The sequence below is a fragment of the Brachypodium distachyon genome, chromosome 3, assembly GCF_000005505.3.
Source record: "Brachypodium distachyon strain Bd21 chromosome 3, Brachypodium_distachyon_v3.0, whole genome shotgun sequence".
In the NCBI taxonomy this organism is placed as follows: Eukaryota; Viridiplantae; Streptophyta; class Magnoliopsida; order Poales; family Poaceae; genus Brachypodium; species Brachypodium distachyon.
Window position 1 is genome coordinate 1,160,929 of NC_016133.3, and position 13,134 is coordinate 1,174,062.

At 50.7% G+C, this 13,134-nt stretch overlaps 3 protein-coding genes and 1 non-coding gene across 9 annotated transcripts; 2 read left to right on the forward strand and 2 right to left on the reverse strand.

Moving 5' to 3' along the window:
* Positions 1-137: 137 nt before the first annotated feature.
* LOC100843665 (transcription factor TDR) lies at positions 138-4,733 on the reverse strand. Of its 3 annotated transcripts, none has more exons than XM_010235427.2 (8): positions 4,451-4,733; positions 2,989-3,149; positions 2,375-2,597; positions 2,175-2,276; positions 1,916-2,078; positions 1,197-1,682; positions 635-1,123; positions 138-554 (listed from the first exon to the last, which is right to left on the reverse strand). In XM_010235427.2, exons 3-8 carry the CDS (start codon positions 2,557-2,559, stop codon positions 270-272), a joined length of 1,710 nt encoding a protein of 569 aa, XP_010233729.1. In that variant the 5' UTR covers positions 2,560-2,597; positions 2,989-3,149; positions 4,451-4,733; the 3' UTR covers positions 138-269. The 3 variants fall into 3 exon arrangements, with proteins under 3 accessions (XP_010233729.1, XP_010233727.1, XP_024317908.1); XM_010235425.3 differs by having other exon boundaries at positions 2,989-3,142; positions 4,451-4,725; XM_024462140.1 differs by having other exon boundaries at positions 2,989-3,142; positions 3,238-4,725.
* Positions 4,734-5,903: 1,170 nt separating this feature from the next.
* Positions 5,904-9,988, reverse strand: LOC100844277 (transcription factor TDR). 4 transcript variants are annotated; one of them, XM_024462142.1, is made up of 8 exons: positions 9,089-9,988; positions 8,718-8,952; positions 8,160-8,360; positions 8,000-8,092; positions 7,715-7,868; positions 6,954-7,469; positions 6,400-6,846; positions 5,904-6,317 (listed from the first exon to the last, which is right to left on the reverse strand). In XM_024462142.1, exons 3-8 carry the CDS (start codon positions 8,339-8,341, stop codon positions 6,051-6,053), a joined length of 1,659 nt encoding a protein of 552 aa, XP_024317910.1. In that variant the 5' UTR covers positions 8,342-8,360; positions 8,718-8,952; positions 9,089-9,988; the 3' UTR covers positions 5,904-6,050. The 4 variants fall into 4 exon arrangements, with proteins under 4 accessions (XP_024317910.1, XP_024317909.1, XP_024317911.1 ...); XM_024462141.1 differs by having other exon boundaries at positions 8,160-8,405; XM_024462143.1 differs by having other exon boundaries at positions 8,160-8,439.
* Positions 9,989-11,399: 1,411 nt separating this feature from the next.
* Positions 11,400-12,848, forward strand: LOC100826569 (ubiquitin-conjugating enzyme E2-17 kDa). Its single transcript, XM_003573469.4, has 2 exons — positions 11,400-11,970; positions 12,078-12,848. The coding sequence occupies exons 1-2, from the start codon at positions 11,901-11,903 to the stop codon at positions 12,455-12,457; spliced, it is 450 nt and encodes a 149-aa protein (XP_003573517.1). The 5' UTR covers positions 11,400-11,900; the 3' UTR covers positions 12,458-12,848.
* TRNAS-GCU lies at positions 12,608-12,689 on the forward strand. Its single transcript has one exon. It is a non-coding gene; the product is annotated as a tRNA-Ser (tRNA).
* Positions 12,849-13,134: the final 286 nt, after the last annotated feature.

A 13,134-nucleotide genomic window follows, 5' to 3' on the forward strand; every position in this document is an offset into this window, starting at 1 on the left:
AATGTTTGTGGCTTGCCTGGGAAATATACCCTCCATCATGAACTTGTTACGGGCAAAACCGGAGCGGCAACTCTGTAAAGCAAACGAGATACAGAGCATTCGAACGAACAAAAGACAGAGAAACAAGCACACGCAGAGAAGGAAGAAACAATATATGGGAGATTCAAAGGAAACATCCCACAATGATTAGTTCAGCAAACGAATCACAGAATTGTTTATCGATCCAAGGAGCTACAGTAATTAAGTAGGACTAGTAATTTTGATTTTGATTAGTCGAGACCGAGGTAGTGCAGATGATGCTGGTGATACCCGCCAAGCTCTTGGTGCTGCTGCTGCTGCAGGTGGTAATGGTGCTCCCCCGCTTGGCCGCCGTAGAGCTTCGCCACCTCCGCCATCATCATCGTCGTCGTCGGCGTCTCCCTCGTCGTCAGCGGCGGCGGAGCCATCGCTGCCACCGGCCACACGCAGCCGCCAGCGCCGTACATCTCCCTGGTCGCCTCCAGCAGCGAGTCCCTCACCCTGTCCACCGGCACCGCCGCCTCGTTCTCCCTCATCTGCACCACCAAATAATCAGAGATTCAGAAAGCCAAGCAGCAATGGCGATCGGCCGGCCAGAGGAATGAACGGAGCTCACGACGGCGCGGAAGACGTTGAGGACGAGCTTGTTGTAGGAGGTGACGTTGACGTTGGTGACCTGGAGCCCCAGGGCGGCGATCTCGTCCATGATGCGGACGAAGCGGCCGGACTTGTGCGAGCAGAGCACCTGCAGGAAGAACTCGTCGCTGCCGTCCACCTGCCGGACCTCCACCTGCGGCTCCATGTCCTGGTCTTGGTCGCCACCCTTGTCGTCGTCCTTCTCCTCCTGATCCTCCCCCGCCGCCGCCGCCGCGGCCGCCCGGGCCCGCTTCTTGCAGAGGGGTGGCTGCGGCGGCGGGGGGGACACGTCGTCGTTATCCAGCCCCGGCGGCGGGTGGTCGTCCATGGTGAGCACGTCGGGGGCCATGATGCCGTTGTTGGGGTTTGGGTTTTCTTCTTCCTCGAGCTCGTCTTGCAGCTCCTTCACCTGCTTCTGCAACCCCACGATGTAGTCGATCGCGTCCCCCAGGATCGCCGCCCGGTCCATCTGACCATCAAATCCGAAAGGGTTTATTTGGAGCGGAAGATTTTGATCCATGGAGGATTTAATTGGTTGGTACCTTGGTGATGTTGGGGACGAGGGAGCGGAGCTTGTAGAGGCGGTCGTTGAGCTTCTTGCGGCGGTTGCGCTCGGCCATTAGGTTCTTGCACTGCTGCCGCTTCCCTCCGCCAGTGCCGCCGTCCTTCCCGCCCCTCTGGACCTCGCCATCGACGTCGTCGTCGCCCTGCAGCTCGCTGCCCTCCGAACCGGACTCCGCCCTCGCCGCCACCCCACCGGAGTACAGCTGCTCGTGCACCGCCGCCGACGGCTCGCTGTTCCCGGCCGCGAACCCCCACGACGCAGCGCCACCGTCTTCCCCGGCTTCGGCAGCCGGCGCCAAGAACTGGTCCTCGCCGCCGCCGCTGTCGAACAGGTTGAGAGACGCCACCGACGTAGCTGCGTAGAACTGGTCCTCCGCCGCCGTAGCCGGCTGCTGCAGCTGCCAGCCATGTCCGCCGCCGCACTGCACCATGACCATCTCCGCCATCTCCTGCTCCTCCGCCATCTGCATCAAATTGCACATAGCCATCATATATCACACATATATACACGCATCACCCATCCGGAGAAGAACACAAAGGCTGTTGCGTGGGGTGCACTGAGCTCCGTCGCCGGTGGCGTCGGCGCTCACGCGAATGCCATGGCTCTCCTAACTAACTAACTACCTACTCGATCCTGATCGAGCTAATTAAGCTAAGCTAACCGACTTATCTCATCCATCCATCACTATGGACGTACATATCTGGACGCAAAGAGCTCCACGAGGCCGCCGGCGACGGGGACGAGGAGCCGCGTCTTCTCGCCGCCACCGTTGCCGCCGGCAGTATCATGCGTCTGCGCCACGTCGCTGGAGTAGCTCTGCCAGATCGGCTGGTTCGACAGCAGCGCCTGCGAGTGTATCCTGACCAAATCAAAAGTTAGATAAAGCTCAAGCAAAAAATCAATGGCGACCAGGAAGCGGGGAGGAAGAAGAAGCAGTTTGCGATTGAATTGTTACCCGATGGAGGAGTCGAGCGGGATGGAGGAAGGCAGGTCGCCGAGAGCCGCCACCTGCGCCTCGAACTCGCCGCTGCAGCAGAACCCCGTCATCTCCAAGAAACTGCCATTAATTCGCCATGAATCACCGTCAAGCTCTGGGTGCAAGAATCGTGTATATATATGAACATGAATGAAAGGCGCACATATATATATATATACCTCTGGTCAGGGGAGAGGCGCCAGTAGATGCAGTAGTCCCAGCTGTCGGCGCCGACGAGCGGCCTCAGCACCGCCTCCACCGTGGCGCCTCCCCCTCCTCCTCCGCCGCCGCCGCCATGGCCATTAACGGCAGCAGCAGCAGAGCTGCCGACTATGCTGTGGTGCTGCTGATGCTCTACTCCCATGGTCAGCTTTGATCAATCAATCGACCGATCAGCGTGCCCTAGGAAGATTCAGTCAGTGAGTGAGCTAGTGAGTCAGTGACACATCGATTCAAAAGCAACAGGAGCCAAATGCAGCTGCAGCTCTGCAATCAATCAATCAAGGGATGGATGGATGCATCCATGTTGCTGCTGTCAGGAATCAGGATAGGATTTCTTGATGTCATCCGTCACAGATGCAGACAGGAAAGGACAGATGACACCCAGTATATATATGTGGTACTACCATCATGCAGAAACACACACATGCATGCTTTTAAGGTCATCTCAACCCAAGCTTTGATTAAGATGATCAAATGCAACAATAACAGAATCACAACAAACGCAAGCTTTGATTAAGATGATCAACTGCTGTTCTTGGCTAGCTAGGAACAACAGAAAGAAAGCTAGTACCTTTCTGCGGGCTTCGCTTCCCAGGAAACGAATGATCGGTGTATATATCAGCTGAAAGCAATTGGTAACTGAAGAATCATCTCAAATTCTCAACTGCAGGCAGGGCTGTTGCATCATCACTTAACATATATACAGGAGATATGCCTGCCTGCCTCTGCAAGCTCCACATGAAACAGTCAGTTAATTAGGGGTCTGCTATCTCCAGAGATATGCAACTGCATGCCCAATTTATTTACTGCAAAAACTCACAATTAGCATGATTGATTTAACATAATCCCCACCCGCACCGATATCGCCGCTGCGGGAGGCTGTTACGAGTAGGTGGGTCGCAAGAAAGGTGTGACGGTGAAGACGGTTTCAAAATTCACCTCTGGTTATATTACCTCGTGAAATTATCAAACTTAATTACACAATGCATATGCTCTTGTCCTGTCCAATGCCTAATTAAACAAGTTGCAGTTCCGATGAGCAAGGCCAATGTTGGTGCACCTTTCTCATGAGCCAGACAGTGAAATGACACTAATGGCATGTGTTTTAAAAGAAGAGGAACACAAAAGGGTTTCATGATCTTGGAAGGGGAATGCATGTAATTTGGCCTGGGGCTGGACAGGGGTGACATAAGAAGGTTGTTGGATCTACTAAGAGCTTAGCTGGTGAAGATATCTGCTGATGCCAATGTGTTCCTGTACCATCCACGCATCAGACTCTTCTCTCACTCGGTTCTTCTTCCGGATCATGACGTAAAAGGACAGGGACAACGGATATTGAGAAAAAAATGTTTGCAAAATTCAGGCATGAAGATGTTAGATGTGCCGACAGCAGCATGATAAGGTTCACAGATGAAGTTGCTTCATGTCATGTTATGTAATGTAATGTCCTTTCTGTTGGTGGCAAGCAAAAAATTCCAGAGACTGAGGTTACTTTCTACAAATTAAAAAAATTCGAAGGAGTGCTTTTCTCCATTATAAGCAATATATGTTTCTGAAACCGATAATCAGTAGTACATGCTACATGAATTTTCAACAGTTTGCTGCTTCTCTGCTGATAGCTGGAGAACATCATAAGAGGAGAGCATCATGAGAAGACCATGTACTTAATGTTCTGCTGTTTTCAGAAATAAGAGTGCTCATCCTCTCATCTGGCGCAAAAAATCCCCGACTTGCAGATCTAGTAACAAGTGTAAGATAACAGAACACAACAGATAGGATCGATCGATTAACCAACCAACCAACCAACCGGTGCTTAATTAATCATTGATCCCGGAAGAGAAAGACCGGCATCATCATCATCATCGATCATGGAAACGTTTGGCGCTTGATTTGGGGGCGCGCATTTGAACTAACTAGATAGATCAGCCGCCCGGCCGGTTGTTCCGTGAATCTTTACATGTGTGAATCGATCTGGTCGATCTCCGTCGAGGGAGAAGGAATGAAGGATTGGGGATTGAGGGGCGGATGCTTACGAGGGCCGGGAGGAGGGGAAGGCGATGAGGTCGTGCTACGGGTGGCGCTGGATGAGCAGCTCGGCGGACGGTGGCCCAGAGGCCGGCGACGGCCAAGGAGACGGCTTGCACGTCGTTGGGGTTGCCGAGCAGCCTCACCCCGCGCGTACGCCCTGTGCTCCGATTCCATCGCCGCCGCCGCCGAGCCGGAGATTGTGGAAGGAACGACGACTCTCGATGATGGCAGGCGTCGTCCGAGTTGGGGACAGGGATTGTTGACTTTGACTTTGACTCACTTTCAGAAAATAGCTTCATCTCGTTATTGAAAAAACAAACTATTCTACTATGTCAAAGAGTAAAGAACAGGGTAATTTAATAAATCCATAGAGGCCGTGTCAGCCAATGGTAGAAAGCTCGAACCGCTTCTCTCGCGTCGATGGTTCTAAAAACGTGCGCTGATCATTATTTTGCTGCGAGCAAGCCAGAGTGTTCGTTTTTTTTCTTCAAAAAGAAGGTCGAAACCTTCGGATCCATCGCCACCTCCCTTGCCTCGCCGGGATCCAGCCCGCCGTAGCCCCAGGAGGGCCAAGCTGCAAAAGAGGAACCGCCTCCCACGCTATCCCTGCGCCAAAGATCTGCCAAGCGGGATGACTAGCCTGCCACAACAGCCGTTGCAGTTATCGTGCAGAGCGGAATGTGTCTCAGACACATCTGGTCACTCCGATGTCTGCCACCATGCACAACCAAAAGACGAGGCCTCACCACCGTGGCGCGGGCTTTGCCCGTTGGCACGCACCGTCGGCGGCGAGGGAGAGGGAGGATGGTGGCGGTCTTGGTGCTAGAAGAGGGACAAGGGTTTTCCGGATCGGGACGAGGGAGCTATCCTACGAGCTCGCTTTTCCTTCGGTAAGTGGTCAAAGCACCCATCTTTGTGCCGTAAAACGAGATCCAAAAGATCTGACACAAACTTCTGAACAACCTTGGATTAGCGCGAGAAATTGAACAAGATTCAACATAAGAAGAATGGTCTAAATCACAGTGCAACAGACATATCTCCAAGAAAAACTAGACAAGAGGATTATATGAAGAAAAAAATGATCCACCGGTACTTCAACGTGGCATGAAAGGCACTTGACGTCCCTAGGACCCTAACGGTGACGTATGTGGGATGTACTCAGGCAATGATTGGAAGGCGGGCACGGATGAGCCGCGACAAAAAAATAATCTGAATCATAGAGGGCAACTGTCAGAGGGGTGAGCATAGATCGATCAAGGAAGTCGTATACATTTTCATCACTCCGGCCAGCTAACTTGATTTCTCAATTACCCTAACAAAATCTTTACTCTGTTCCTCATTTTACGTCTTTAATTCAATATGAATGGTCAGACGTTAGAAATGAGAACGGTCTTCGTCTACGTGCACAAATCCGTAAGAGGTGTTTTGTGCAACGGAGTCGATAAGAAGTTATATACATTTTCATCACTTGGGCTAGCGAACTTATTCCTCGATTACCCTGAAAAAATCTTTTTTTATCCTCCATTTTACTTTTTTTTTCTTAGTCCCGTGCTTTTACAATCTTATGAATCAAAGGATCCTTGGCAGTATAAATACAGTGACAGTTTAATCGAGACCGAGGTAGTACAGATGCTGCTGCTGGTGATACCCGCCAAGCAATTGCTGCTGCTGCAGCTGGTAATGGTGCTCCCCCGCTTCGCCGCCGCCGTCGAGCTTCGCCTCGGCCGCCATCACCATCATCGGCGCCTCCATCGCCGGCAGCGGCGCCATCGCCGCCGGCCACACGCCGCCAGCGCCGTACATCTCCCTGGTCACCTCCAGCAGCGAGTCCCTCACCCTGTCCGCCGGCACCGCCGCCTCGTTCTCCCTCATCTGCAACAACCACCATTAAAACCATCAGAGAGGCCAGCAGCAGCAGCAATGGCGACCGGCCGGAGAAGTAAACGGAGCTCACGACGGCGCGGAAGACGTTGAGGACGAGCTTGTTGTAGGAGGTGACGTTGACGTTGGTGACCTGTAGGCCCAGGGCGGCGATCTCGTCCATGATGCGCACGAAGCGGCCGGGCTTGTGCGAGCAGAGCACCTGCAGGAAGAACTCCTCCCCGCCGCCGCCCACCTGCCGGACCTCCACCTGCGGCTCCATGTCCTGCTCCTGCTCCTCCTGCTCTCCCTTCTCCTCCTCCTCCTCCGGATCCGCCGCCGGCGCCCGGGCACGCTTCTGCGGCGGCGGGGGTGAGGCCTCGTCGTTGTCGAGCCCCGGCGGCGGGTGGTCGTCCATGGTGAGCACGTCGGGGTTATTTGGGTTGTCTTCTTCCTCGAGCTCGTCCTGGAGATCCTTGACCTGCTTCTGCAGCCCCACGATGTAGTCGATCGCGTCCCCCAGGATCGATGCCCGGTCCATCTGAATCGATCGAAGCAAATTCCCCAGGAAATTTTGTTTCAGAGATCCATGGATGAATTTGTGTTTCTTCTGTGATCTTCGGCCATGGAGGATTTGGTAATATATACCTTGGTGATGTTGGGGACGAGGGAGCGGAGCTTGTAGAGGCGGTCGTTGAGCTTCTTGCGGCGCTTGCGCTCGGCCATCAGGTTCTTGCACTGCTGCCGCTTGCCGCCGCCGCCGCCATGGCCGCCGTCCTTCCTCTGGACCCCGCCGTCCACGTCGTCGTCGTCGCCCTGCAGCTCGCTGCCCTCCGACCCGGACTCCGCCCGGGCCGCCGCCGCCGCACCGCCGGAGTACAGCTGCTGCTGCTCGTGCGCCGCCTCGCTGCTAGTCCCGGCCGCGACCCCCCACGCCGCAGCGCCACCGTCGTCTTCCCCGGCGCCGGCAGCCAGGAACTGGTCGTCTCCGCCGGCGCCGCCGCCGCCGCCGTCGAACAGGTTGAGCGACGCCACCGACGTCGCCGCGTAGAACTGCTCCTCCTCCGCCGCCGCCATAGCCGGCTGCTGCTGCTGAAGCTGCCAGCCATGGCCGCCGCCGCACTGCGCCATCACCAGCTCCGCCATCTCCTGCTCCTCCGCCATCTGCGTCAGTTCAAAGCCCGGCCATGGATATCACACACATATATATACAGCACGCATCATCCGGAAAAGAAGAACACAAAGGCTGTTGCGTGTGGGGCATTGAGAGCCCCGTCGCCGGCGGCGTCGGCGGTCACGCGAACGCCATGGCTATCCTAACGAACTAACTACCTTACCTACTCGATCCTGATCGAGCTAATTAAGCTAAGCTAACCGACAACTGATCTCATCCATCACTATGCACGTACGTATCTGGAGGCGAAGAGCTCCACGAGGCCGCCGGCGACGGGGACGAGGAGCCGCGTCTTCTCGCCGCCGGCAGTATCCTGCACCTGCGGCGCCATGTCGCCGGAGCAGCTCTGCCAGATTGGCTGGTTCGACAGCAGCGCCTGCGCGTGCATCCTGACCAAACCAATCAATCAATCAAGAGATCATCAGAACGAATCAACAGTTATATAGAGCTCGAGCAGGAATCAATGGCGACCGAGGAGGAGGAAGAAGAATTTGATTAAAAAAATCGATCGAATTCTTACCCGATGGAGGAGGAGTCGAGCGGGATGGAGGAAGGCAGGTCGCCGAGCGCCTCGAACTCGCCGCTGCAGCAGAACCCCGTCATCTCCAAGAACCTGCCATGAATCATGCATCATCAAGCTCTGTATATGCAAGAATCATATGACCAAACAATATTCGCACCTCTGGTCAGGGGAGAGGCGCCAGTAGATGCAGTAATCCCAGCCGTCGGCGCCCACGAGCGGCCTCAGCGCCGCCTCCACCGTGCCGCCGCCACCGCCATGGCCATGAACGGCAGCAGCAGCAGCAGCAGCAGCAGAGCTGACGATGCTGTGGTGCTCCAGCTGATGCTCTCCTCCTCCCATGGTCAGCTATCAGTTTGTCCTAGGAAGATTCAGTCAATGAGTGTGCAGCTGCAGCTCTGAATCTCTGCAATCAGCCATGGATGGATGCATCCATGTTGCTGCTGTCAGGAATCAGGATAGGATTTCTTGATGTCATCCATCACAGATGACACCCAGCAAAGGACAGATGACACCCAGTATATGTATAGTGCTTCCATACAGACGCATGTTTTGATCATGATGATCAAATGCAACAGTAACAGAATCACAACAAACCCAAGCTCTGATTAAGATGATCAAATGCAACAGTAACGGAAGCACAACAAACCCAAGCTCTGATTAAGATGATCAAATGCTCTTCTTGGTTATCTAGGAACAACAGAAAGAAAGCTAGTACCTTTCTGCGGGCTTCGCTCCCCGGCGATCGATCGATCGGTGTATATATCAGCTGAAAGCAATTGGTAACTGAAGAATCATCTCAAATTCTCAACTGCAGACAGGGCTGTTGCATCATCACTTTAACATATATAGAGGGAGCCATCCCTGCTTGTCTCTGTAAGCTCCTCATGAAACAGGGCCAGTTAGGGGTGTATTGTCTTCAGAGACATGCAACTGCATGCTCAATGTTATTACTGCAAAACCTCACGATTAGCATGAGTGATTTAACATAATCCCCACCCGCGCCGATATCGCCGCTGCGGGAGGCTGTTACGAGTAGGTGGGTCGCAAGAAAGGTGTGACGGTGAAATTCACCTCTGATTATATTACCTTATGAAATTATCATACTTGATTACACAATGCATATGCTGTTGTCCTGTCCAATGCCTAATTAAACAAGTTGCAATTCTGATGAGCAAGGCCAATGTTGGTGCATCTTTCTCATGAGTCAGGCAGTCCAATGACACAAATGGCATGCGTTTTAAAGAAGAGGAACACAGAAGGGCTTCATGATCTGGGAAGGGGTATGCATGTAATTTGGCCTGGGGCTGGACAGGGTGACATAAGAAGGTTGTTGGATCGACAAAGAGCTTAGCTGGTGAAGATATCTGCTGATGCCAATGTGTTCCTGTACCGTCCACGCTTCAAACTCTTCTCTCACTCACTTCTTCAGGATCATGATGTAAAAGGACAGACACAACAGAAATTGAGAAAACAAAATGTTTGCAAAATTCAGGCATGAAGATGTGCCGACAGCAGCATAATTAGGTTCACAGATGAAGTTGCTTCATGCTATGAAATGTAATGTCCTTTCTGCTGGTGACAAGTAACAAATTCTAGACAGAGGCACAGCTGGGAAGAAGAACATGGGACTGTTTTGAAGGAGTGTTTTCTCCATTAAAAGCAATGTATGTTTCTGTAACTGATAATCGATATATGTTAGTGACAGTCTGACAGACTTTTTCCATGATTTGTTGCTTCTCTGCTGATAGCTGAAGCAAGGTCATAAGAGAAGAGCGTCATAAGAAGACCATGTACTCAATCTTCGCATCTGCGCAAAGAATCAACTATTTTCAGAAATAGTCATCCCTGTAAGATGGATTGATGGCGATGTTTAACTGCAAGTAACAGTATTGCAGCAATTGTGTCTGAAACCCAGCAAAAGAGAACTGTCCAGTCCAGTCCTTGATGAACACATGATTTGGCCTTGAACGGCACTGGATTGTTCAGGTGAATATATCTCTGACAGTAGTATACACATGCTCTGAAGAAACATGGCCTTCTCTTTAATAAGCTTTGAAATGGGCATGGAAGGATCAACCCCCTTTTTTGGAGAAACAAGTGTCATCCATCTTATTCTTCTTTTCTTTTTTTGGCATCAGCATTCAGCAAGGCCTCGGTCTGCGCCACCGACTAGTGGTTATGTAGCTTCGGTGCCATTTTGGCGATCATCTTCTAATACAAAAGAAAACACAAGAAGAACCACTCAACTGCAACAAGGCCATCAGAGAATAATATTATACAGTCCATTCCTCACACACCACACCAAAGAATCAGCAAGTACTAGTGCATGATTTGGCCTTGAACAGAACAAGGTTCTTTCTGTTGATCAGCGGGGGAATGGATTTCTCATAGTGGAACTAATTACTTGCAAAATTCAGGCATGAAGATGGGGCAAAGCAGCATGATTAGGATCACCGATGAAAGTGCTACAAGTATGAAATGTAACAAATTCCAGACAGAAGAACATGAAATTTAGAGTGGTTTGTACAAAAATAATAATTGGCTTTGAAGGAGTGTTTTCTCCATTATAAGAAATATATGTTTCTGAAACTAATAACATAATAAATAGTATAAGTCAGCGACATTTTTTTTTTCGACAGCTTGCTGCGTCTCTGCTGGTAGCTGAAGAACATCACAAGAGAAGAGCATCATAAGAAGACCGTATACTGAATGTTCTGCTGTTTTCAAAAATCGGAGTGCGCATCTTCGTATCTGGCACAAGGAATCCACGATTTGCAGGACTAGTCACCCTTATAAGATGGTTGATGGATATGCTTAACTGATCACAGAGAACCTGTTTTCTAGAAACAAATTGGCATCCATTTGTTTTTAGGAAACAAGTGCCATCCTTGTTATTTTGTTTTTGCATCAGCACATTCAGCAACCTCTCGGTTGGCACCGCCTTTAGGCACATAGGCGCTGGTGTCACATGACAGGATGACAGCAGTGAAATTCAGAAAACCTTCAGTAAATAATACTGATATACATGTTTATTTACAAAAGGTGAATCCATGATAGGAGAGGTGACTCCATAGCCTTTTTCGTCTGGCTTCGTCCCTGGCCGCTTACGGTGGTCATGTAGCTTTATCACCAGTTTGGTTATCTTCTTCTAACACAAATGACGCGCATTTCGACGCGCGTTTGACAGAGTGAAGAAACAAAAGAAGCACCCAACAAGTCATTGCAGCACAACACACGGAAGAATCAGCAAGTACTAATACATGATTTGGCCTTGAACAGCACAAGATTCTTCTGGTCATAGGCCTAATATATATAAAAAATCCCTGGAAGCAAATAATGTACACACGCTCGCCAGAAAGTTGGCCATCGAAATTGACATGGAGGGATCAAGTTCCATTGAACAAGAGCCATCAGAAATAACGGGACAAAAGAAAAACTTGTCAATTCTTTCTCCCCACTTGCACTTTGGCCTTTCGGTCAGAATCATTCCCCATTCAGGAACTCTACTTTGGTTTCATTCACTCATGCAATTGCAGCCACTTGATTTTTGAACTTTGGTTGTGAGGGGAGAATATATTTTGGGTGTGATATGCATGTGTTCCTGCACAAAAATATTTGTTGAACAATCCAGGAATCCAATTCCATTTGCCCCTAGCTGCTCTTGCTCTGCGCGTATATAAAAGCCCCAGCGATCATCGGTATCCCGGCCATCGGAAACAAAGCAGGCAGAGTAGTTCCATTGTGTGTAGCTTTGACCTTGAGACCAAATCAGGCACAATTTCCAGCTTCAGATTTAATCTCTGTTCTCTGAAGAACAAGGTTGAGGTCCTTGAGGAACTGATAAATCAACCTCTGATCTCTGAAGAACAAGGACAAAGGAGACTGAACTGAAAATCAGATGGCGCTGAGGAGGATCGTCAAGGAGCTCAAGGACCTGCAGAGGGATCCCCCAACCTCCTGCAGCGCAGGTGACCTTCATCACCATCTCTTAAATCTGAATCCTTTGACACACACACACTGTCTGAGATCGAGATCCAGAAAGAAGGAACCTTGATGTTTCTCTCTGGCTCTACAGGGCCGGTGTCGCCGGAGGACATGTACCAGTGGCAGGCGACGATCATGGGGCCGGCGGAGAGCCCGTACGCCGGCGGGGTGTTCGTGGCGTCGATCCAGTTCCCGGCGGACTACCCGTTCAAGCCGCCCAAGGTGGCGTTCAGGACCAAGGTGTTCCACCCGAACATCAACAGCAGCGGCAGCATCTGCCTGGACATCCTCAAGGACCAGTGGAGCCCCGCGCTGACCATCGCCAAGGTGCTGCTCTCCGTCTGCTCGCTGCTCACCGACCCAAACCCCGACGACCCGCTCGTGCCGGAGATCGCGCACATGTGCAAGGCCGACAGGGCACGCTACGAGCAGACCGCCAGGACATGGACGCACAAGTACGCCATGGGCTGATCCAAGATCCTTCCGTCGCCATGAATGGATGAATGAACCGAGGAGGATGATAAGCAATAACCCTTTCTTGTTCTTGGATACTGAGGATTAATCCTGTGAAAGATCGTGGCTTCTCGGTATAAAATTTGTGGAGAGCTGTCAGATAACAAAGACGCTTTGGCCGAGTGGTTAAGGCGTGTGCCTGCTAAGTACATGGGGTTTCCCCGCGAGAGTTCGAATCTCTCAGGCGTCGTTTCCTTTTTTTTTCTTTTTTTTTAATATTTTTCCATTCCTCTTTAATACTCCTAAATTCCACAAACATCTATCTAGTCACACCTGATTCTTCCCAAAGATTTATCTTCAACTAAAATTTTGTTCAGCAATACAAAGATACGTGATACAAATTCAATTTCGTCACGTTCATATTAAAAGCACTTTCCAATGGTATCGATTTTGTACTCCCTTCGTTTCATAATTTTGACTCAAGTTCTTTTTAAAATGAGTGAATCTACGAACAAAGTTGAGTCAAGAATTATAATTGGTCTAAGTTAAATGTATTGGAAAACGCTTGCTTGTTATATTTTGTAGACAGAGGAATTTGCGCAGTACTATGTTTCTACCGAATGATTGCCTCTGTCCTGCCAAATTCATCTAGGAGCAAGTAAATTCTGATTTTTCACCAAAAATAGATAGCATGT

Bases quoted from the DNA above. Each gene is read 5' to 3' on its own strand.
- LOC100843665 (XM_010235427.2), bottom strand. From the start codon at position 2,559: ATGGGAGTAGAGCATCAGCAGCACCACAGCATAGTCGGCAGCTCTGCT. The intron at 1,683-1,915 runs GTACGTCCATAG...AATTTGATGCAG, and splicing joins AGCTCTTTGCGTCCAGATAT to ATGGCGGAGGAGCAGGAGAT. The intron at 555-634 runs GTGAGCTCCGTT...TTGGTGGTGCAG, and splicing joins TCAACGTCTTCCGCGCCGTC to ATGAGGGAGAACGAGGCGGC.
- LOC100844277 (XM_024462142.1), bottom strand. From the start codon at position 8,341: ATGGGAGGAGGAGAGCATCAGCTGGAGCACCACAGCATCGTCAGCTCT. The intron at 8,093-8,159 runs GTGCGAATATTG...GATTCATGGCAG, and splicing joins CGCCTCTCCCCTGACCAGAG to GTTCTTGGAGATGACGGGGT. The intron at 7,470-7,714 runs GTACGTGCATAG...GAACTGACGCAG, and splicing joins AGCTCTTCGCCTCCAGATAC to ATGGCGGAGGAGCAGGAGAT.
- LOC100826569 (XM_003573469.4), top strand. From the start codon at position 11,901: ATGGCGCTGAGGAGGATCGTCAAGGAGCTCAAGGACCTGCAGAGGGAT. The intron at 11,971-12,077 runs GTGACCTTCATC...CTGGCTCTACAG, and splicing joins CCCAACCTCCTGCAGCGCAG to GGCCGGTGTCGCCGGAGGAC.